This window comes from Lynx canadensis, chromosome E1 (genome assembly GCF_007474595.2).
Source record: "Lynx canadensis isolate LIC74 chromosome E1, mLynCan4.pri.v2, whole genome shotgun sequence".
Classification (NCBI taxonomy): domain Eukaryota; kingdom Metazoa; phylum Chordata; class Mammalia; order Carnivora; family Felidae; genus Lynx; species Lynx canadensis.
Window position 1 is genome coordinate 5,364,217 of NC_044316.2, and position 23,264 is coordinate 5,387,480.

At 47.4% G+C, this 23,264-nt stretch overlaps 1 protein-coding gene across 3 annotated transcripts in view; it reads left to right on the forward strand.

Moving 5' to 3' along the window:
- The window catches only part of SHISA6 (shisa family member 6), a 278,102-nt gene that overhangs the window by 129,112 nt on the left and 125,726 nt on the right, over window positions 1-23,264 (forward strand). For 2 of the 3 annotated variants that reach the window (XM_030296725.1, XM_030296726.1), the window contains exon 3: window positions 1,932-2,027. The exons of the other annotated variant lie outside the window; for it this stretch is intronic. In XM_030296725.1, coding sequence (XP_030152585.1) covers window positions 1,932-2,027 — 96 coding nt within the window. The remainder of the gene's footprint in view (window positions 1-1,931; window positions 2,028-23,264) is intronic. 3 annotated transcript variants of the gene reach the window in all.

Genomic DNA, 23,264 nt, shown 5'->3' on the forward strand with positions numbered 1-23,264 from the left:
TGATTTGTAAGTAGCACACGCACTGTTTATGTTCTATCTTCCCCAGTATTGATTTGTTTATCAAAAATTTTATTTATAAAAGAGCACAAAAATATGCCAGCCCCAATTCTGCAGGATGTATCGCAGGTTCTGAATTAATGAGGTCCAAATTTATGACCGTTCTGAATTGTTACTTCCTTTTCCTGCCCTGTCATTGCTTGGGGGTGGGGGTGGGGTTGGGGAGAAAGTGGCCTTGTTACAGGACAGGGTTCCCTCCCTCCCTGCAGCTCACCCTTCCAGACACCCCCTCCCCAGCTCCCATTCTATCAAATTCTGGGTTGTGACCGCAGTATGCGAGAGAACTCCTTTTGGGAGGCTGTGGACCCTGAGGAATGAGTATCTATTCCAGAGTGGAGGGCATCGCAGAAATGGTGGCAAGATTCTCTTAAGTTCCTGAGGGGCTAAGACAGTGCTCTCAGAGTTTGTAAGCCCAGACCCTCACCAACGGAATCAGAACCCCTGGAGTTGTGTCTGACATTTGCATTCTTAAAAGCTTCCAGATGGTTCCAGCATGCACCTAGGTTTGAGATCTGCTAATTGAGAGGGTGCCCTCTTAAGAAAAAATGTGATTTGGGTTGTCTTTACAATTACCATGCAGCTTTTTCATTAGAAATTTATTTTACCTAGTTGTATTATAAAACTGACCTACTTACTAAAGGGGGGAAAAGCTTGGAAAATATGGAAACGTTGAAAGGAGAGAAGTAAGACTCAAGTTCCAATGATCTGAGGGCAGTTGTGAGTATCAGATGTGTTTTCTTTCAGTTTTTTTTAATGCGCTGGTTTGAATTTTTTACAGCACTGTGGTCATATTTAATATAGCATTTTCTGTCCACTTTTGAACTTACCATTACGTCTTAGGTACTTCTGCACATTGTGTTAATTCCAGGTACAGTTTTTAATGCACTCTTGTACAAATACGACAAAAATGTGGCTTTTCTCCATTTTCCTGTGTATATACCTCAGGATGGCGTTTACGGAGTCCTTTCTTTCTTTACAACACCTGCGTTTCAAGAACATTTGTGAAATCGTGTTTTGAATGTCAGAAGAGGAATGTATCTCTCTTTCTCTGTGGATTTCTTCGCCCAGGGTCTGAGCCCGCCCCGACCTTTCCTCGGTCCAGCCCCACAGGTAGATGGGCACGTGGGGCCGGCCCAGAATAAGGTCTTATTGCAGAAAAGTCAAGAGGGGAAAGCAGTAAATATTTTCCCAGTGTTTTACAACCACCATTCTGGATCTCTCCTAAGCCGTGAGACTGTAGTTCCTTAGGATGTGATGGGACTTATAAGCAGAGGCACATACAGAGAGCTGTCCCCACCAGACAGACCCATGCCTCCGTGCTTTGGAAAGAGAGGAAACCAATGACTAAGGCGAGATGGAGAGAGAGGGAAGCTGGGACAGAGGTGACGATGGTCGGGCAAATAGACTGATGTTCTGGTGCGCTCGGTCAGAAATGCCAAAATCTAGCCACCTGTTCCTTTCCCCCCCCCACTCTGTTTTCCATGTAACCTTCCCAGAATTGTCTTTGTTGTGCAATTGCGTGTGTGTATATATATATATATATATATATGTACACACACACACTTATATGTGTATATACACATATACATATATATGTGTATATACACAATTGTACGTATATATGTACACACGTGTGTATATATATATATACACACCTACGTGTATATATACTTGATCTATATACTTTTTATATACACTGTATATATATTACATTATATACGTGTTTATAAAATGATATACGTATTTCTCCTTGACGGCTGCTACCTTCTGACTCAGCTGCTGGCTCGGAAATGAACTTCCTCACTGCCTCTGGGGGAGCTGCAGCGACGGGTGCCCATGGGCGCACCAGGTAACTGTGCCCCGTCTTCTTGCAGGACATTATGGGAAGGATACCCACCGAAGTGGAGGACCCGATCTCCATAACTTCATCTCATCTGGATTTGTCACGTTAGGAAGAGGACACACGAAGGGTACAGTGGAAACCATTTTTTACTAAAATACAGAGGTTGCCTAGGGGAGCCCCGAGCTGAAATGGGAAGGTGACGTTGGAGGAGGCTAACGTTCCGGGACAGGAATAAGTTGAGGGGGGTTCCCCTTGCAGCGTGGCCTGGTGACATATGTGGCTTCTGACGGGAAGGCAGGTCCCAGGTGTGACTTGTAGAGGGCCCATAGACTTGCAAGAGACGACCCTCCCCCCCAGCCCGCCCCTGCCCCGTCCCCCCGGCGGGAGGGACCGCAGGCAGAGTGGCGAGAAACCTTGCCGGCAGATGCGAAGCGTGTTCTCCTCTTGGTTCTTCCTCCTTTTCCTTTGTAAAGCCACATTTTATAAACCGATGTATGTCAACGGTCCGCACCGTGGGTTTCTAAGCCAGCGTGCATGGCGAGAGTTGCTGTGTCCTACATGTGTCTCTGTACACACTCTCTCTGTGGTGTGGACACAAAGGTAGAGGTCACGCAGCCCTTCCGACCTCCAGAGGAACGCTAACGTGGCATTTCTGCTGAGCTGCTTTATGACCTAGCCGACAGCTTGCAGAGCATCTGTCCGGGGGTGGGGGGGGGGGTGTATGGAGTCCTCGATTCTGTCTTTTGTTTAAACAGAGCCCTCCTAGTGTTGTGAGCATTCTGTCCTATCAAATAACTGAACCCCTGACTCCTCCGATTACCTTCCTGACACCTGTGTACTGTTATAGACCAACTGTGAATTCTGTTGTAGGGATGGAACGATCCCTGTCTTCCTCCGCAATATGTGTCTCTTTTAAGTGTGAGCGAACAAGGAACTTCGCGAGTTTTTCGTACATTCCATGCAACGACTTTTTAAATTCCCTGTGTGATGTTTGTTCACCCTGTAGAGAAAAAAAAAAAAAACCAAACAAACAAATCTGTATCTGTGTATGTATTTTCTGTTGTGTCTCTTTGTGTCTAAATAAAGTTTATTGAGGATACAGGTGGCATTTGTGGCTACTCAAAGTCGCAGAATCAAACTGGGACCAGAAGGGCGGTGGGGCTGCACGGTTAATGGATGAAAGACATCATCCTAGTCCTACCCATATAGGCTCAAACCTAGGACGGCCAGCCCCCACGTCATCTGCTTCGCGATAATTACCTATCGCTGTGAAACGAACACATCTGAAATGTAGCGTTTTAAGACAATAGCAAACACATATCATGTCCCGTAGCTTCAGCGGGTCCCGAATTCGGGGGCAGCTGAACTGGATGCTTCTGGGGTGGGCGTCTCTCACGAGGTTCCTGGCGACATTGCAGCAAGGGGCTACCTCATCCGAAAGCTTGACCGGGGTGGAAGGACCTGCTTCCAGAATCGTTCATGCACATGGCACTGGCTGTTGGCAGGAGGCCTCAGTTCCTCCCCGTGACGTTCTCTCCATGGGCTACCTTGTGTGTCCTGACAACATGGTGGCCGGGCTTCCCCAGAGTGGGCGATCCAAGAAAAAGAAAGAAAGAAGTCCGCGTGTCTATTATGACACCAAGCCTGTGGGTTACATTCTGTCATCTTCTCAATATCTTCTTGCTTACACAAGTCAGCTTTATTACAGATGGCGGGGTGGGGGGGGGAGCCACACAGGGATCTCTGGGGGCCATTTTGGGGGTTGACTACTGCACTCCTACTTAAAGCTACAAATACGAATTTTTCTTTCTTTCTTTTTCTTAATGTTTATTTATATTAGAGAGAGAGAGAGAGACAGGGTGTGAGCAGGGGAGGGGCAGAGAGACACAGAGACAGAATCCGAAACAGGCTCCAGGCTCTGAGCTGTCAGCACAGAGCCCAACGCGGGGCTCGAACCCACGAGCTGTGAGAGATCACGACCTGAGCCGAAGTCGGACGCTTAACCGACTGAGCCACCCAGGTGCCCCCAAATCTGAGTTTTTCCAACAGAACACGGCAACTCTTACCAGGGCTTTTCAGCTGCAGTGGTTTCCCACCCTTACCCCTATCCCTTGTAGGTGGTCTAACCTGAAATGTCAGCTCATCAAAAGAACTATTTATGTATATATAAGTGTTTAATATATTTATATATAAATATAAATATTATATAAAAACTATATATATAAACTATCTATATATAAATGTTATAAATGTTACTTATGTATTATAAATATACTGTATAAAACTATATATATAAACTATATATATATAAATGTTATATATATATATTATATGTATATAATGTTATGGCTTGGGGCTCATACATTCATTCAACAAATAAATATTTCATGAGGCTCGCCATGTGCTAAGCAATATTCAGAAGTCGATGAAACGGAATCTGCTTTTGTGAAAACTCCTATTCCGTTGGGCGAAGCAGACAAAATAAATTCTCGATGATTAAGAGCAGGGGGAAAACCGAAGGCCGCGGCAGGAAGCAGCTTGGATAAGGGGGTAATTGGGCAGAGACCCGCATCCCAGGCAGAGGCAGCAGGAAGGCTCTGGGGTAGAAGCTTTGCTGGGGTGTCAAGAAATACAAGGGGGGGTTGTATGAACGAAGCAGGATAGAAAAGGATGAGAGTGGGGGACACGGGGCCGCAGCCAGACCATGCGTTTATCAGGCAGTGGACACAAAGCTGCAGCGTAAAGGGGATTCTCTATCCCTGTCTGTCCTTTGGGTCTCAGTCACCGGGGAGACTGTACCCTGTCATGGGTGTGGGGCTTTGCTGATGCTGGTTGCTCGCCCTGACCTTAGCTTGCCTGCGTCTCTCCCTCTGCATACGTGGCGAGTCCCCCAGCCACACCCTTACCAGATCCTCTCTTCCATTCCCTTCCATCAAGGCCTCTGAAACCTCCTCTCTCCAGGAATGTACCCTGCGTGTATTTTCCAATTGAGAAAACAACTAAAGTGTCATGAGCAAAGAGACTGGGGCTGGGGGAGGAGCTGAGGAAACGGAGTCCCCCCTTCTGATATCGGGACTCTTTCTTTGCACACAGCCTGGGTCTCTGGAAAAGGGCCAAGTTCCATCCTCCCTTCCAGCAGAGCAACCCAAAGCTCGGCTCTGAGTGGTGCCCATAAGGCAAGTGGCGCCATGTAAATGCCCCATGGGAAGGTAGCCACTCCAAGTTGTATATCATGTATGTTTCATTCCTTTCTTTTTCTTTTTCTCTTTATTTCTTTTTGCTTCACCCCTACGGCCTGCTGGGGACCTTTTCCTTAATTCCCGCTTTCCCTTCTTCCTACTACATTGGCATTAATTAGGCCTTCTGATGGCACCCGGCTGCCGTGTGGCCCCACTGTGATGCTCAGAACTAATGGGGTAGCTAACTCCTGCTTTAGAAGGTAATACCATCGCACTACCAACCTGCGTCACTGAACTGCACAGGTATTTCTATCAGATTCTGATTATCTGAGAATCGTGCATTGACCGCCCTATTCCAAACGGTGTCTGGAAGGAACCTTCTTTGGAAGCTCGGATGCCTCCAGTCCTGTCTGCCGTGTCAAAGGCCCCAGAGGCATCGTGGAGAGAGAAGTGCACTCTAGCTTCGGTGGCCGCTCCTCCAAATTCAGAGAGTTGGGGGTTGGGGATGCTATTGTAGAATGAGATCCGTAGGTGCACAGGGAATGAAACCCTCTGAGACAAAGCCTAAACAAGGGGATGTTTTTTGGCAAATGGGCTTGCAAAGGTGAGACATCAAAAGAAATGGAAATCTGGCCTTGGGGGCTTCATAACCGCCAAAATCCCCTGTTCCATCTCTGTCCTGTTAGGAGACCCCTAGGGGACCATGCAGTCATTGGTCAACCTCCTAGGGGGCATAGCACCGCCTTGGGCTCACAGGTACCACCCTCTACTGATGCCCCTTTTCAGGACTTTCTCTGCCTGACTGTGCTCTGCCTTTTATAATTCTCACTCTTCCCTTTCTTCTTCTTCTCCCTCTTTTCTTTGAAGTTTATTTATTTTGAGAGGGGGAGGGCAGAGAGAGAGAGAGGGAGAGAGAGAATCTCAGGCAGGCTCTGTGCCGTTAGCGCAGAGCCCGACGCGGGGCTCGATGCCACAAACCATGAGCTCATGACCCGAGCTGAAGTTGGACGCTCAACTGACTGAGCCCCCCAGGTGCCCCTGTTTTCTCCTTCTTCTAAGGAGCTACTTCTCCATGTGCCCGCTGCTCTGATTTCTTCCTTTGACCTCCTCCCTGCCGATCCCTTAGGAGAAATGGAAGTCAAGGCCAAGGAAAATGCGGATCAGAGTGACCATGAGTTTAGACCAAGTTCCCCCTAAAACCTTTCCTCTGTTCATTAGATAGGATCTCCCCGACCCCCACGCAGGACCCCAGAGCTGTCTTTAGGGAAACAACATCTCCGAGGCTGCCACAGTGAAATCCCAATGATAAAGGCTATTTGCCGAACACTTACAATGTTCCGGCACTCTGACATATGCCGTCTTATTTTCACCTTCATGACGACCCCATGGGTGAACTCTTGTTACCCTCTTTTGCTGGGGAAAGAGAAGTCAAAGTAGAGCAGTTGAGTAATTTGCATGAGTGAACGTCACATGGTCAGTACTGGCTCATCCCAAATCCAGTCCTGTTTCCAAAGATCATGCTCCCAGCCACCACACATCCTACCTGTTGGAGAAGAGGGCAGGTGGCGAGGCAACGTATGGGCAGTGGTTCCACAGGACGCATACGCGTGGTGAACACTCCATAGCCAATGGTTGTTCTTTTTTAGAGGCACACATCTTGCAAGGTAGGAAGTCACGCCAAAAAAAGACGGGCCTGGAGTGGGCCACCGCCACCGGATTAGCGGGGGCTGTCCTTCCAGAAAGGAAGCTCAGTCTGCTCAGATACGTTTGCAGGGTCTGGCTAAATGAACACACTTTACGGGGACCCTTTTCCACGTCGGCATTTTGGTGAACAGCTCAGTCGGGCTGGTTGTTTTTGAGTCTGATCAAAAGAGCTGGAAAGATTCTTTTCCAGGATCCCCCGCGTGTCAGTATCGTTAATTCCAGGGATCTCCGCCTGTGTGTCCCAGGCCGTGCCAGGCCGAGTCCTTATGGGCCACGGTGGTAGCAATGCCCACATACACATGGCGGCTGTCTTCTGCACTTGGGCGTTCTCTCCTCTGCTCTTTCTCAATATTCGCCGGGCCTTTCCACCATGCCAGGAGCCACATAGGCACACGCATGCGTGTGGGTGTGCATGAGAGAGAGAGAAAGAGAGGGAGAGTGTATGTGTGTTTGGGACAGAGAGAGAGAGCCCTGCAGCCTTTACTAAAAGGTAGGCACTCCAAAGTCACTGCCCCTTTGTAGGAGGCAGACACTGTCACTCATGGTCATTCGTTCCTTCAGGTGAGCACGTACGTTGAGCACCTGCTCCGTGCCAGACATCATCGTAGCCACGGAGGATGCAGCAGACAATCTTACATGCCAGTGTGAGATGTTAGAAAGAAGTAAACGTATGAAGCATGCCGGATAGAGTTAAGAGCTATGGAACAAGACAAGGCAGGGAAAGGGAGGGAGTTGTAGTTCATACAAGAGCATCCACAAGGCTTCAGAGAAAAATGACATCTGGGCACAGACTGAAGGAGCAGAGGATCAAAGCCGTCTGGATTTGGGGGGGGGGGCTCCCAGGACAAGGGAACAGCTGTGTGTCCCCCGCCAGGCTGTGGGGAACAGCTGGGAAGATTGACCAGAAGGAGCTGGAGTGTGGGGTCAGCCAGGGGCGGGGGGCCATTTAAGGATCTGGTTACCATTCTAGGCAAGATGAGAAACAAAACGTTTTTGGCTTGAAGCACTAGGAAGCTGGAAGTCTCTGGGAGGGACAAGGTTTAGGCAGAGGTTCGGGGTGAGGTGAACTCAGTCTGGCTCCCTATTAAGTTTTAGATGCTTATTAATCAGATCATCCATGCGGAAACGTTAAGTTCAGGAGAGAGATCCAGGTTGGGGATGTGAATGTGGGAGTTTCCGGGGCGTGAATCTGGGAGACCACATGACATCAGCTAGGGAGAGTGTCGCCTTCAGGCGAGCAAGGCTCCGGGAGGAAGCCGCTGGGCACCCAATATGGAGAGGCTGGGGAGATGGGGAGGGTACCTAGGGAGACTAGTCTGGAAGCAAGAAAACCAGGGCAGTGTGTGTGGCCTTGGAAATTGAGTGGGAAGCAAAGCAGGTGTTCCCAAGGGGGACAGTGATCAGGTGTTTAAGACACAGAGAGGTCCAATGAGCCAAGGCCTGAGCAGTGACTCCTGGATGCGACCTGGTAACACGGAGGTCGTCGGTGAGCTTGGCAAGAGCAGCCATGGGGAAGGCACATGTGTATCTGATGGAGGAGACACACATGTGTCTGATGGAGGCAAGAGAGAATGGATGATGTCTGGGCTGTGCTTCTACGAAATCGAGGCAGACCGGGTGATGAGAAGACCTGGGTTTGTTACACCAGCCTCTTTACTCGGGGATGCGTCTGGAATGCCCTGTGACAGAACGCTGTAAAAGGTTTTTAAAGTAAGAAAACAGGAGAAGAGGAATAAGAAACCGCAGGTGCGGACGACCCTGTAGAGTTTTATTGTGAAACGGGATAGGAAGGAGGGCGGTGGCTGGAAGGGAGCGTGATGTAAAGACGGTTGTGTTTTGTTTTAAGACGGGGGAAGTCACAGTGTATCCACATGCTGATAGGAATGGTCCAGCGGAGACAGGAAAATCGATGATGTGGGGCGGGGGAGGGTGTTTCAGAAGTGGTGTCCTTGGTAATGGGATCTACCGTGTAGGCGGAGGGGCTGGTCTCAACCAGGAGCAAAATCCACCGGAGAAATCCACCGCAGATGAGAGGCAGAGAGTGTACGGCCCCGGGGTCATGCAGGTGGACATATGCCATTGGTGCTCGGTGACTTGGAGAGGCAAGGTCATCAGCTGCGAGTGAGGGTGAAGTTGGTCAACCAACTCAGTTTGCCCCAACTGGTGCCATCTTAGTTCAGTCCCAGGGGAACGAGACACTCGGTCGCCCTGATGAGGACACGCGAGCAGGCCCAGCCAGTGTGGCTTCAGAGCATCTTTGACACCCACCTCTAGAGCCCAGAGACTCAGACTGAGCTGGCTGCTGTCTGAAGCTGGCCATGCCCAGCCTCCAGGTGCTCAGAGGCCGTGGGGCTTCCTGGAGATCAGTTGCAAGAAGCTGACCGTTCCAGAGCCGGCGGAAAGACCCTTAGTGGGTCTCCTCATTCTGTCTAAACGATGCTCCCTGGGGACCAGGCCGGAAACGGCCCACCCCACCGCCCAGCCAGCCCGGGCGTGGGGTCTGAGGCAGAGGATACGGCAGGAGAGTACCGGCTACATCCAGAAGAGCTGGGGGCGTCCGAGCAGGTGCTGAGATCAGAGCTGGAAGTGACCAGTTCAGGAGTCTCAGCAGGGAGGGCAGTGGCGTGGGTAGCCCTGGCCAAGTCCCACAGAGGCTCAGGTCCCCAGATCTAAGGACGAGGAGCAGCGATCCAGAGGGAGGGTGCCAGACTGGTGGCATGTGCCCCCTGAGCAGGGGATGAGGCCGGAGGTGGGTCCTCACAGGGACCCGTGTGGACAGGTGTTAGCCAGTGAGGAGTCTGGGTCAACATTCTACCAGGAATAGGAAGCCAGGGCAGGGGAAAGCGAGGACCGGAGCCTTGTGGTCAGTGTGGTGGCTGGGAGGTGAAGTGTGAGAGGGGGCAGAGCTTTTGGTAATGACAAGGTCCAAGGGGTAACGTGGGAGTGGGTCCTGAATATAGCGGAGAAGCCAATCAACACTGAGGTCAGGGAACTACTTCTTCAGGCCCACCCAGAACTGTCCTTCTCGGCTGCCTTCTGTCCGTCCTGGCCCGAGCCCCCTGGTGGGGCTGAGCCTCACGCGGCCCTGGCCCTGTGCTCACTTCTCCCACCAGCCCGTTTGTCAGGTGCCATCACGGCTGGCATACAGGGTTCGAAATGAGGTCTCCTCTTCTAGAAAAGAAAGAATGGGTGGGCAGGCCACGCCCCCACACCCCAAAGGTTTGAGCAGAGGCTGCAGACCATCCTGTGGATTGTGGCCAGGAGACCCCCGAACCATTTGGCTAAGGAAATCCAGCGTAGTCATTTTCACACTCTGGGAGCCAGGGGAGTGAGTGGGCTTCGCTAAACCCAAGGCGTTCGAAGGCTGGGCTCCAGGTAAAGCACAGAGCTCAGAAGGCATCTGGTCTCCATGGCAACAGAGAGCCGGGGAAAGTGCAGTAGCAGGGGAGAGGGAAGGCTGGGTCTGGCCGGCCTGAGATTGGCCTCTGAGAAGCCTGTGCCACCTGGGAACATCCTTGCCTGGACTTCTCCATAGGTCAGGGTGGGTGGGAAGAACAGGGAGGAACTCTTGGGTTCTGGGCTGGGGGCACCACAGATCCCAGCTGTCTCCGGATCGCTCCGATCTGCGCCATGGGACAGCTCCCTTGGTATGCTCTCGCTCCTGATTAATGGCTGAATCCCGGGAACCAGGCTTTGACTCTGTGTGCTCAGCCTCAGTCAGTGGTCTTTCCCGTGATTCAGGCCAGCACGCATAGGCTGTCCCTGAGCCTCCCACTCAGGAGAATATGGGGTATCAGTGTGGTTCCCTGTTCTCTTAGAATTGAGTCAACCTCACACGGTGGTTAATTGGTTAAAATGGACTGCGTCAGAAGCAAAGACAGATGTGCGTGAACGGTGAATCCATTTCTCAACATCACTGCTGTTCAAACAGGAAGAAATAAGGCGGAACAAAACCCAGGGCAGGACCTTTGAAAGCTCTCAGTTGGATACTTCCAGTTGTGAGTTCAGCCATTTTGGTTCAAGGCAGCTGTTCCACAATTTGCTCTTTTCCTAAGTTGGTCCTGCAAACAGGAACACCCATGACTGCCCCCCACCCACCTCCAAGAAGCAGAAAGGGTGCTATGTCCCTCCTCAGTCTTACTGAGGACTCTGTCGTCACCCAGGTTCGTTTTGGTAGCAGTTAAACCTTGCAGAGGATGCTGAGGAACACGATACCCATCAGAGCCAACTTTCTGAGCCATCCAAGGGTCCACTTCTAAGGTAGACCCACCCTACTCTCCATGAGAGACCCACTTTGAGGCCCTGAGGAAGCCGATTCGTAACTTGGCCATCCTCTCAGGTTCACCGTGTTCTAAGGGCAGTGCTTGGGTCAAAATGGCACACACGGGCAGGCGGTGTGGCATCTAAGTCGTCACCCAACCCACACTGCCTCAGCAAATCATGGTGTTGAGAAAAATCCCCATTCATCAGATCTTTGCTGAGTCCTGGACCATACATGTCCCTATTTAAGGCTTGTCTGTGGGCCCGCTGCCACTGGCCCACAGAGGCTACTGGGCCATGCTGGAACAATCCTCTGGGCTGATGTGAGGAGAGGAGAGATAGTACGGGGCAAAGGAGGGGTCAGGATGCACTGGGAAGTTGCCTTGGGAAATTTCAGAGTCCAGAGTGCTAACCATTACACTATGGTGCCTTGGGAAATTTCAACTCGCCTGCAGGGTACATGTATGTTCTACTCAAAAGAGGAGTAACCCAGATGGATGTCTCCGGCAGTGAGGCAAAAGGGATGTCTTGTTGGCACATTGAAATCAGTGAAGCATCGCTCCTCAGCTTCTGCCAGCCTGACTCCTTTTCTGCTCAGGCGGGAGGGGAGGCCCAAAGAAAGCCTTCAGCACCCTGAATCTTGGTGTGTCTTTAAGTCCCCATTGGGAGAGGAGAGAGGATCAAGCTCTTTGGTTTTCCCAGAGGCTGGTGTGCTCAGAGTTCTACCAGCTCTGGGCTACATTCTTCTTATTTTCTAATCTCTTGCTAGTGCCAAATCTGAGTTTCCTCTTGCCACGACCCATGGCTCAAGTTGGCCCCAGGGGCAGGTTTGTGGCCAGCGCAGCCTCTTCCTGGCATTGGGCTTGGCACTGACTGGTCATCCACCTTGGGAATCTTCCCTTCTCAGGAGCCAGCCGTTGGCAGTTGGCTTCCTCTCATTCTCTGCTGCTCACTGCCAAGAGTCTCCTGAACCCTGACAGCTTAGCTGATGGGGCTCTCAAGTCCGGGAAAGTGCTGGGTCACCCCTACGCCAGCAGGAGTCTGTGGCCAGGAGGTGGCCTCTCAAAGAACGGTTGCCAGGATTTCATGGCGGCCCCGAAGTGGGACGGAATCCTGATGATCTCGGTTCTCAGGACACCATTCTCTGGAACATAACCATATAACTCTGGGACTTCACTTCTGTGCAGATCATGGATGAGGCAGGATAAGGGTATCCCAGCCCTTCCTGCCTGGAGTCATGGCCTCAGCCTCGGTCTTCCTGCCCTCCAGATAGTGATGTAAACTTCCCTCATTAGATAATTATGGAAGAAGGAACGTGCCGAGAAGGGGAGAGTCGCTGGAGTCAGACGGGTTCCTTTACTCCTGGTTCTGTCCCATGCTAGCCATGTGACCTTGACTTTTGTGACATCCATCTTATTATCCATAAGATATTAGTACCTCCTACCATGCAGGGCTGCTGTGCAGGTGGCACGAGATAACATGTGCCAGAGTGCAAAGCACCAAGCAGTGGTAGCTTAAGATGCTGGAGAACCTTACTGTTCAAGGGGTAATCCTGGCATCAGCATGTGGGCATCCCCTGGGAGCTGGTTCGAAATGCAGACTCTTGGGCTGCAGCCCGAACCTACTGATTCAGAATCTGCATGTTAGCAAGATCTCCGGGCGATTCACATGCACCCGAAAGTTTGAGCAGCACTACCCTGGAAGGCTTTAAGTGCAGTCCCCCACATGGTCTTCAAAGTCAAAGTCACCTCCATTTCTGAGATTCGTTAGCCGTGAAGTCGCCGCATACCGAAAGCCACGGTGTCTTGCATCTGGGGAGGGAAAGAGTTCCTCCCTAAGAGGAGTACCTGAGCTCTGAACAGGGATGCAGAGAGACCTCCTAAGACCTGAGCGACCTGTCCCAGATGTCGGAATCACAGGGATCTGTCCAATTCAGGGGAACTTAACTATGGGTTGAGCGAGGATGAGAAAAACAATGCCAGGCTTCCTGAGGTATCTTCCCTGCCAGACAAAAGGGAAGTGCCATAAAATCTATCCCGAGGAATGTGGGGGAGGATTTAAAGAAGGGAAGCCTTTTCTCCGAGTGGAGGAGACCTAAAATGGCCCTCGTAGAGAACTCGAGGTAGCCCTTGAAGGGCAGGAAGAATGTGACAAGAGTAGGGCAGGGTGGGCATTGTGGGTGGGGATGCCTCGGGAACAAAGACACGGAGAAGGGAAAGGCCAAAGGGATGGGACATAGGACCCCCTTTACTGGGGTACAGGGAAGTGATGGGGCCACGGGACGCCTGTAGGAGGCAGCTGGAAATGACCCTGGAAAGGTGGGTTGGAGGCAGTGTCCTAAATCCTCCCAGGGCAGAGGAGGACAAAATAGAGGCTGAGGTCAGAATTCTAGCTGGTTACCACTCTCCACCTTCTCCTGTGCTTTTCTACTCCCCTCCTGCCTTTGAGAGCAAACCTAAACCAGGCACACACCAGGCAGGTCCCTGCGCGAGGTAGACTCCTTCTCCCTGGGCAGAGGTGGACACAGCCAACTTAGGGGCAACTCCCTGCCTCTATGTCCCCCACCAAGCGTGTCCTCGGGCGTCGATCCTGGCGCAGCTGACCGCAAGGCTGAAAAGGCATCGGGTGGGCTCATGGAGCCGGTGTTCTGTGGAGACTCAGTTACCCCCTTACCTGTGGTTTTTCTGACTTAGTTTTTTCTGTGTCAGGCCTCAGTTTCCTCAAGCAAGCCAGAGCATTGAAGATTCAGAAGGCCCTTTGTTCTCTGAATGCCCCCGAGTGTTCTCAGAGTGACCTGTTCTGCCCACGTTCTACATGCTCTATATGCGTAAAGACCGTCGGGATATGGGCCTGATGCTGGAGGGAGGTGATTTTATTTCCTGAGGTTAACAGCAGATGGTTCAGGGTTCGTACCTGAAGGCCCTTCCACCAGCGATGCATAAATGTGCAATCGGGCTCACGGGGGCCAGAGCTCATCAAGTATTCATTCCTTGAATAGGATGGATGTCAGACTCCTGTTATCATCATCATGCTTCCCAATGAATCCTGTGTCTTTTACCCTGAGAGAGTAATTCTGGGGGAGCATAATGGTTTTCTGGTTTTTTCTTTTTTCACTAAGAGCACTTGAACGCAGATGCCCAAACCCTGAATCCATTCAACTGAAATGGATGGTGCCGATGGGATGGACACCAGCTGTGCCCTGATTGAATCGCGCGACAGGTTTGACAGAAACTTATGTTTGTGCAGATGAAGGCAAGGGGCCCTCAGCCCGTGGCCCCTCTGGCTACTTCGGGGCTCAGGCAGAATCCTGCTGCTGTCCTTGGTATCTTTCCTCCCTCGCCACCCACATCCAAGTGCATTACCGTTCCGTTCCGTTCCGTTCCGGTCTCCTGACCTTGCTCACTACTTGCTTAATCCAGCACCCTGGTCCATGACTCCCTCCCTTTGCATTTAGACAACTCTCAAAGACATCCCCCCCCACCCCTGAATGGAGTTTCATGCTTGTCCCCCACGTCCTGTCCTCTGCTGAGCCGCCAGAGTGATCAACCTTATTGTAACCGAATTTAACCTGATTTAATCCAATGGACCTAACCTAACCTGAAGCTTAGACCTCTTGTCACTCTTTGCTTTACAAAACCTCAAAGGCTCTCTGCTGGAGCCAGAGTCCTAAATATTAACGCCGACACTTCAGAAAGGCACTTGTGAGTCATAAAAACACTGAGTTCAAAACCCTTAAGCGGCAATGTGTGTATACCCTTCCTTCCTTCCTCTGTCTCTCCGTTGACAGTGTGACCCAGGAACAGAGCAAACACGCGGCATTCAAGGCTTGTACCATCTGGCCCCCGCTTACTGCTGGAGCCCCACCTGTTCACTGCACTTCAGTCAGAATCGGGCTCCTTCCTCTTCTTCCCTCCCTAGGAGCTGGGCTCAGACTGTTCCTTCTGTCTGGAATGTTCTTCCCCTGTGGTCTTTATTAGACCAGCCTACTCATTGTTCAGCTCTCTGCTTGAATCTCCCTTCTTCAGGTTACTCTTCTTGGCCATCAAATGGAAATCCGACCTTCCGTCGTAGTTCCTAATTTCACCCTTAATATTTCCTTTCCATACTCTTCAAAAAATTATTTTTCATTTGTGCGATGCCTTGCCTGATGCCTGTCTTTGCTGCTAACCGTGTGATGAGGCACCTTGTCTGGAGGTGTTTACCATGTGTCCCCCGTGGCTAACACGGTACCTGGCACACAGTTGGTGTTCAGTGGATATTGCCAGTGAATGAGTGAATGAATGAGTGGGTGAATGAATGAATTGAAACACTACACTGGAAGTCGGGAGACCTGTGTTGTTGCAGGTGAATGTATGGGAAAATTCCTTCCCCTCTCAGGTTGCATCTCTCTACCTGGAAACTTTTCTCAAAGATACCTTCTAGTGCTGGGGCGCCGAGGTGGCTCAGTCGGTTGAGCCTCCAACTTTGGCTTAGGTCATGATCTCACGGTTTGTGGGTTCGAGCCCCACGTCAGGCTCCGTGCTGACAGCTCGGATCCTGGAGCCTGCTTCAGATTCTGCGTCTCCCTCTCTGCCCCTTTCCCGCTCGCACTCTGTCTCTCTCTCTCTCACTCTCTCTCTCTCTCAAAAAATAAGTAAACATTAAAAATTAAAACAAAACAAAACAAAACAAAACAAGAGACCTTCTAGTCCTGATGTTCTGGGACTCATATATGTGTGTTGAAGCACAGGGTGACAGGTGGGAAGGTAGTTCCCCGTGACCTGAGTCGCCTGCAGAGCTGTTCTCCACCCGCTCAGACCTCTGTGGGAATTGATACTTCTCCATTTTTTGTTTCACAGATCTTTTTACGACTGCAATCATATGCTCTTAAATACAGAAGTACAATATAGTCATCACTTCGCACCTTGCTTTTTAAACTTAATACAGCTTGGATCTCATTCTAGATCAATCTTCCCTCCCGCCCCCACCAGTGGCTGCCTAATAATCCATCCTATCATACCATCATTTATATAATCGGTATTAGGCCCAATGATTACTTTCTTTTTACTGACTTTTAATCTTTTAAATGTTTTTATTAGAAATGATTTCAGGCTTACATAAAAATTTCAAAAATAGTTTAAAAATTCCTCCAACTTCTCCAATTTTAACATTTTATTACATTTACTTTATCTCCCCATAGATAGATAAATAGATATATGTAACATGTCACATATACATTTAACATCATATGACACAAATATAACATCATATATATATATGTTTTCTAAAAATACATATATAGGTTTTTTAAAGTTTACTTATTTATTTATTTTTTAATTTTTTTAAATGTTTTTATTTATTTTTGAGACAGAGAGAGCATGAGCAGGGGAGAGGCAGAGAGAGAGGGAGACACAGAATCTGAAGCAGGCTCCAGGCTCCGAGCTGTCAGCACAGAGCCTGACGTGGGGCTCGAACTCATGGACTATGAGATCATGACCTGAGCCAAAGTCAGACGCTTAACAGACTGAGCCACCCAGGCACCCCAAAAGTTTACTTATTTGTTTTGAGAGAGAGAAAGCATGAGTGAGCACGAGCAGATGAGGGGCAGAGAGAGAGAGAGGGAGAGAGAGAATCCCAAGCAGGCTGTCAACACAGAGCCCAACGTGGGGATCGATCCCATGAACCGTGAGATCACAACCTGAGCTGAAATCAAGAGTTGGACGCTTAACCAACTGAGCCACCTAGGCGCCCCTATATATAGGGTTTTTTTTTTAAATATTTGGGAGTAATTTGAAGATATGATGGCCCCTCTATCCCTAAATACATAAGTAAGTAATTCCTAAAATCAAAAACATTCTCTTATATATTCACAGTATGATTATCAAAACAGAAGATTAACATTGATGAAATACCATTACCTAATCTACAGCTTTTATTTCAATGCATCACTAATGTCCTTCACAACAAAAGAAAAATGTTTTTCCTGGTCCAGGATCAGATGTTGTTAGCTTTATTTCTACATGTTTGAACACTTTGGTTGCTGTTTGTAACAACAGTTTCTCTACCTTTATGACCTCTGACGGGTTATATTTGTGCATGTGAGGGCCATTGACTTCTGTGTGTTAATTATATGTCCTGCTGTCTTAGTGATTTATTTTATTGTTTGGCTTATTTTTAATATTGACATTCCAGATTTTTATCATTGACACGTATCACATGCATATCATATGCATCTTTCTTCTCCTTTACCCCTGTGTCTCTAGTTGATTTAGTTCATCTGACTGTATTGGCTTAATACCACTAGTATAGTGTTGAATACTAGTGGAGATAGAAGGCATCCTAGCTTTGTTTCACTGTTAAGATACTGACTTCAGGACCAAGGTCTGTAAATAGAAGATGGATGGATGGATGAATGGATGGATGGATAGATGGATAACTGATTCAGATTAATTCATGTTAAAAATATCCCTCAATTCCTTAAATCAAGAATGGGTACTGAATGCCAAAGGCTTTTTCATCACTGATGGAGATATAACCTATGATTATTCTATTAGATCTACTAATATGGTGTATAATATTAATAGACTTCCTAACATTGACTTGATCTTGCATTCCTAGAATGAATCCCACCTGGTCATATATTATTTTCTTAATATTGGATTTTGTTTATTAATGTTTCATTTAGTATTTTTGTATCAATATTAATGAATGATAGTGGTGTATTGTTTTCTTTCTTGTGCTATCCTTATGTTTCGTATCAGCATTATTAAAGCAAGTATCGCTGGGTTTTTTAAGGAATTGGGAACTTTCTTTCCTTTTCAATGCTTTGGAACAATGCTCTGGCACAGCATTAGGACTATCCAGTCTTTGAAGGTTTGAAATAATTATCTTATAAAACCATCAGGGCCTAGTGCTTTTGAGGGTAGCTTATTAGTAACTTTTTCTACAAGATATGTATTTTTTCCTATTTATTTTTGAAATTTTGGTATTTGTTATTATGTTTTGTTTGTCTGTTTTGTTTGTTTTGGGTTGTTTTTCTTTTCCTAATAGGTACTATTCAATGCTCCTTAGTCCCATGTGTTTAAATTTAATCTTTTTCATCTGGTTTATCTGTTTTTTGTTGTGGTTGATATTCTTTTTTTTTAATTTTTTAAACATTTATTCATTCTTAAGAGATAGAACATGAGTGGGGGAGAGGCAGAGACAGACAGAGGAAGACACAGAATCGGAAGCAGGCTCCAGGCTTTGAGCTGTCAGCACAGACCCCGTCGCGGGGCTCCAACCCACAAACCACGAGATCATGACCTGAGCCGAAGTCGGATGCTTAACCGACTGAGCCACTCAGGCACCCCTTTTTTGTTGATATTCTTTAACTTATGCCTTTTGCCTATACAACAGTGAGTACATATATTCTACTGTCTTCTCCCAATTTTAGTTGGTTTATTTCTACTTTGTCACATATAGCACCTGTACATTTGTCATGAACCCTCTTACCTACCTGTGTTTTAACCTTTTAGATTTCTCTCAATCTCTCTCTTTCTCAATCTCTCTCTCTTTCTCTCCCCCATCTCTGCTCATCATTATTTTTCCTCTGAGGTTTGCCCAGTCATCTCTTGGTTGGATGAAATTCATATCCCAATAGATTGCCTGAGAAGGGCTCATGAATACAGAATCCCCTAAGTTCTTGTTCCTTGAAATGTGTTCTGTAGCCATGATGCTTAAAGAAAAGTTTGACCGGTTGTAAAATTCTAGGTTTATACTTTGTCTCCTCGCGTTTTTGAAAACACTGTTGCATTGTGGACTTTGCATGCTATTGTATGCTATTTTTTGAGAAGTCTGATGACAGTCTGATTCTTCTGATTTTGTAAGTTATTTGCTCTTTTTGCTTAAAAGCCTTGAGCTTTCCGTTAGTTTTACTATGACATCACAGATGATCATTCTGAGTACGTCACCCAGGTGCCTTTTGGCCGTTCGGAATGTACCATCAGATCTTCTTTTGGTTTAAAGAAAGGCTTACATAATTGTGTTTTTATATAATAGTTTTCTTACCCAGTTTTGTCTTTCTTCTTAAGGTACCCTAATTATAGTTATGCTGTGTTTTTGTTTTTGTTTTTTCGGTCTTCCAGTGTATTCACTTTCTAATTCTTATTGCTTTCTTTGGTTTATTTCACTGTCATGGCTGCAATTTTTGCCTTTCCTCAATGCCTTTCATATGTTTTATTGTGACCCTGTTCTCTCTTAGGCATCTTGTGCTTTAGTCTTTCTTTTTTCTTTTTTTTTTTTTTCATTTCTTTCCGGATTTCAGTAAATCCTCTTTAATTTTTTTTTTGCTGTTTATTTTTAATTTTTGAATTTCTCTTTCAAAGAATTCTTTATAACTACAAGTCTGTATTTAAGGCTGTTTAATTCATTCCAGAATGTTGTGTTCAGTGCCTTCTCCTTTATACTTACTTTCATGTACGGTTGGAAGAAAATTATCATCAGTAGAGGTGTTTGGATTCTCATTTGTTTTTTTTTAAGATTTGTATGTATTTATTCATATTTCTTCTATCCCATTTTTTTTATGTGGGGCAGTGTAGAAGATTCCTATTTTAATGGTAGCCTTTTCTATTAATGTAGAAAGTACAATTTTTCTAATTGGCTTCATTATTATTGAGAGTTTTTTTTAAGTTTATTTATTTATTTTGAGTGAGAGAGAGAGAGGCAGAGAGGGAGGGGGAGAGAGAATCCCAGACAGGCTCCACACTGCCAACATAGAGCCTGATGCGGGGCTCAAACCCATGAACTCTGAGATCATGACTTGAGCTGAAACCAAGAGTTGGAGGCTTAACCAACTGAGCCACCCAGGTGCCCCTATTATTGAGAGTTTTACCCTTTGTTTTACAGGATCCCATTCCCCATCCCTGTGCTTCTTTTCTCCTTTGCCAGCCAATCTCCAAAGAGCCTCTCTCTCTCTCTTTTGACCTTCCTCTTTTCCAGAAACAATGCTATAGAGGACTGCCATGTTGATTGGTGTGTAGTTAGTCCTCTGACCTATCAGGACAGTTTTCCATGTTTTTATTCTCAGGATGAACCTTATATATATATATATATATATATATATATGTATATATATATATAATATATATTAATATATAATATTATATAATTATAATTATATGTATATATTATATATATATCATATATATATATATATATTGCATCAGACAACAGAGATGGACAAGGTTCATGGAATATACAGGTGCATGGAGAGAGCTACACATGTGAAGCAGTGTGTTACTTCAGCCACAGTGCATGGCCTCTTGTGTAATACAGTAGTCACTTCCTACTTTTGGTGCTGACTATGGGAAACCCCTAACTGGTGATTATTAATTCCAACTAATTGCGTATAGGACTAAATATTATGTCACTGACAACTATGGAAGTATGTCATCACCCCGTCCTCATTTTACTAGAGTGATAGATGCAGGAGGACAGGAATCAGAGCAACTTCTTTGGGAATGCTGGGCCACATGGAAGGTTCTAGCAGATGGTGATGGATCTCTCAGGCAAAGAACTAGCCTAAACTCCCGTGGCAGAGGTCCCTGATGCAAAATGAATCTCCAGATCTAAGGACTTCTCTTAGTCTCCATTCTTCTTGTTTTGCCTTTTCTCCAGAATTTCCTACTATGGACTTACCTCTCTTACTTGAAAATCATCTCTCATGATGGTAGACTACAGTTTCTTTTGAACGTGCCTTCTTTGCCTCCTTTTTTGTGTATAGTTTCCCTTCCATCACCCCATTGGCATGAACATTTTCCAAGCTCTGTGCTAACTCTCTATTCTCTTTCTTAAAACTTCCCCTTAGAGGATGTACTTATATGCACAACTCCTCACAACACTTGTAGCCAAATGTCCCAAAGCCCATCTCGCTTGCCCTTCTTGCCTTTTGGATGAACTTCACTGATCAAAGCCTCTTAGCAGAGAAGTGGCCCTAGAAGTGGGAAAGGTAGAGACCTGCCGGCATTTTGTGCCATCACCCCAAACTCAGCACGTCCTATGGCAAACCTGCCACTTGCCTGCAAAACGGACTCTATTTTTGGTGAAAATTCATTGACATGATGTTCTATTAGCTGCTCAGACCGAGAGCCGGAGCATCACTTTTGCTCGATTCTTTTGATACGTACTCCTGCTTCTTCCATCCTTGTTCTGTTGGTTCATCCTCAGCCCATCTTTTGAATCTTTCATATTTGTCTATTTCCCTAGTAAGACTTCTGTCAGCTCCTTCCCAATTTAATAGCTGCCTAACTGGACTCTCTGCCTGTCACTCTGTGTGTGCCCTGCACCTTCCCACAGTCCATTGCCAGATTAATCCTTCTTCAATATCATTTTCAGTAAACCAGACTCCTGCTCAGAGTGGCTGAGAGTCCTAGAGTGGCTCCCATTTCCTGCATTTCTTCTATTCACCTAGGCATTCCGTGTCCTCCACCTTCCCAGTCATTCTGATTGTCCTTCTACTCAGTTCAGCCCTGTTATGAGTAGCCTGCTGGTATACTCAATCTTTCATTGAATGTACAGTGTTTATTTTGCCTCCATGAAACCTAAAATGTTTGGTTTCCCATCTTTCCGCTTACTTTAAATCCTACTCTTACTTTATCACTGCATATATGTCTGGCTTTCTTCCATGAACTTAACCTCCAAGAGTTTTACCCCCATCCAAGTCCAGACCTATAGAGGACTGTTTTATTTTTTTTATTTTTAAGTTTTTTTTTGTGAGAGAAAGAGAGGAGGGTAGGGGCAGAAAGAAAGAGAGGGAGAGAGAGAATCCCAAGGAGGCTTCATGCCGTCCGTCAGCACAGAACCAATGTGGGCTTCAACTCACGAACCATGATATTGTGATCTGGAGCTAAAGTCGGACACTTACCTGACAGAGCCACCCAGGCGGAGGGCTGTTCTTAGTCGTTCTAGAGATCTATAAACTAAAAATCCATGCTTCTCCCCAAGCACACTGATATGGTGGACTATGGACAGCGAACCTACAATGAACACTGCCCTCAGAAGGATGAAGAAAGGGGGCACTTTATAGCCATTGGTCCTTAGCAATTTTGAAACCTGTCTGAGCAGACATTGTGAGGGTCCCTGATATGGGTTGGGGAATGTGCTTTGATTAAGCTGCAGTTCTTTTTTTTTAGTTTATTTATTTATTTTGCAAGAGGGAGAGAGAATCCCAAGCAGACTCCACACTGTCAGCACCAAGGCCATGAACTGCAAGATCATGACCTGAGCCGAAATCAAGAGCCTGATGCTTAACCAACTGAGCCACCCAGGCGCCCTTGATTAGGCTGCAATTCTGCTTTCTGGAGGGGCTTCCTTGTTCAGTATTTGCCATGGCTTATGGCCGAGCCCTCCACAAGTTCCTCATTTTCCATGATCTTCCTTGGCCATGTCTGAAATATGTCCTCCTTGGAAACCCGACAGCCTTCTCCACCCACCCGCTTGCCCTAGAGAGTCAGAGGCCTAGGGATTCTCTCATGTCCTGAAGAGTGTCAGGCTCCCTGTTCCTTTGGCAGCTCAACTCCATTAAAACAGGAGGTTTCTTACCTGTTTGATCCTGGTCACCTCCATGTGCCCGTCAACACCCACAGTTCTTGAGATGCAGACCTCAGAACTGCTGTTTTCTGTGCTTTCTGGCCCCAGGCCCCTTTCCCTCACCTCTTGGGAGGTATTCTGTGCCTTTCAGACTTTGTGAGGGAGCACAGCTTTACATTCTCTACTGAGTCACCTTGTCCGATTCAAACACTGTCCTTCTCAGCTCATGCGGGAGGGAAAGAGGTGCAGAGAAAATGGCACACCAGCTCTTAAGTGCTCCACTCCAATGTGGTACATGTGGCTTCCCCTCGTTTGTCATGTGGTTCTGCCAAACTTTGGGAGAGCAAAGATATATTATTCTTGCACCAGGACAGAAGGAAAGCCAGGTCCTCTAGTGAATAGGATGGGCTGTGTCACTTCCGGGTGGAACCTGCAGGCTGAGACTCTCAGGCACTGAGTCCCCCGTAAAGGAGCCAGCAGTGATGTCAATGGGAAGATGCCAAGAGGTGCAGATTCTATCTCTGGGGTCAGGGTCACACAAGTACCTGGAGCGCTGGTAACTTGTGGAGAGAATTGTAATGCTCTGCCTGGAACCCCCTGGAGGGGCTGCCTCCCAGCCTCCTATCTTTGACCTTGGTTGGAACCCTGAAGCAGCTCCCTTGTGGATGGAGAGG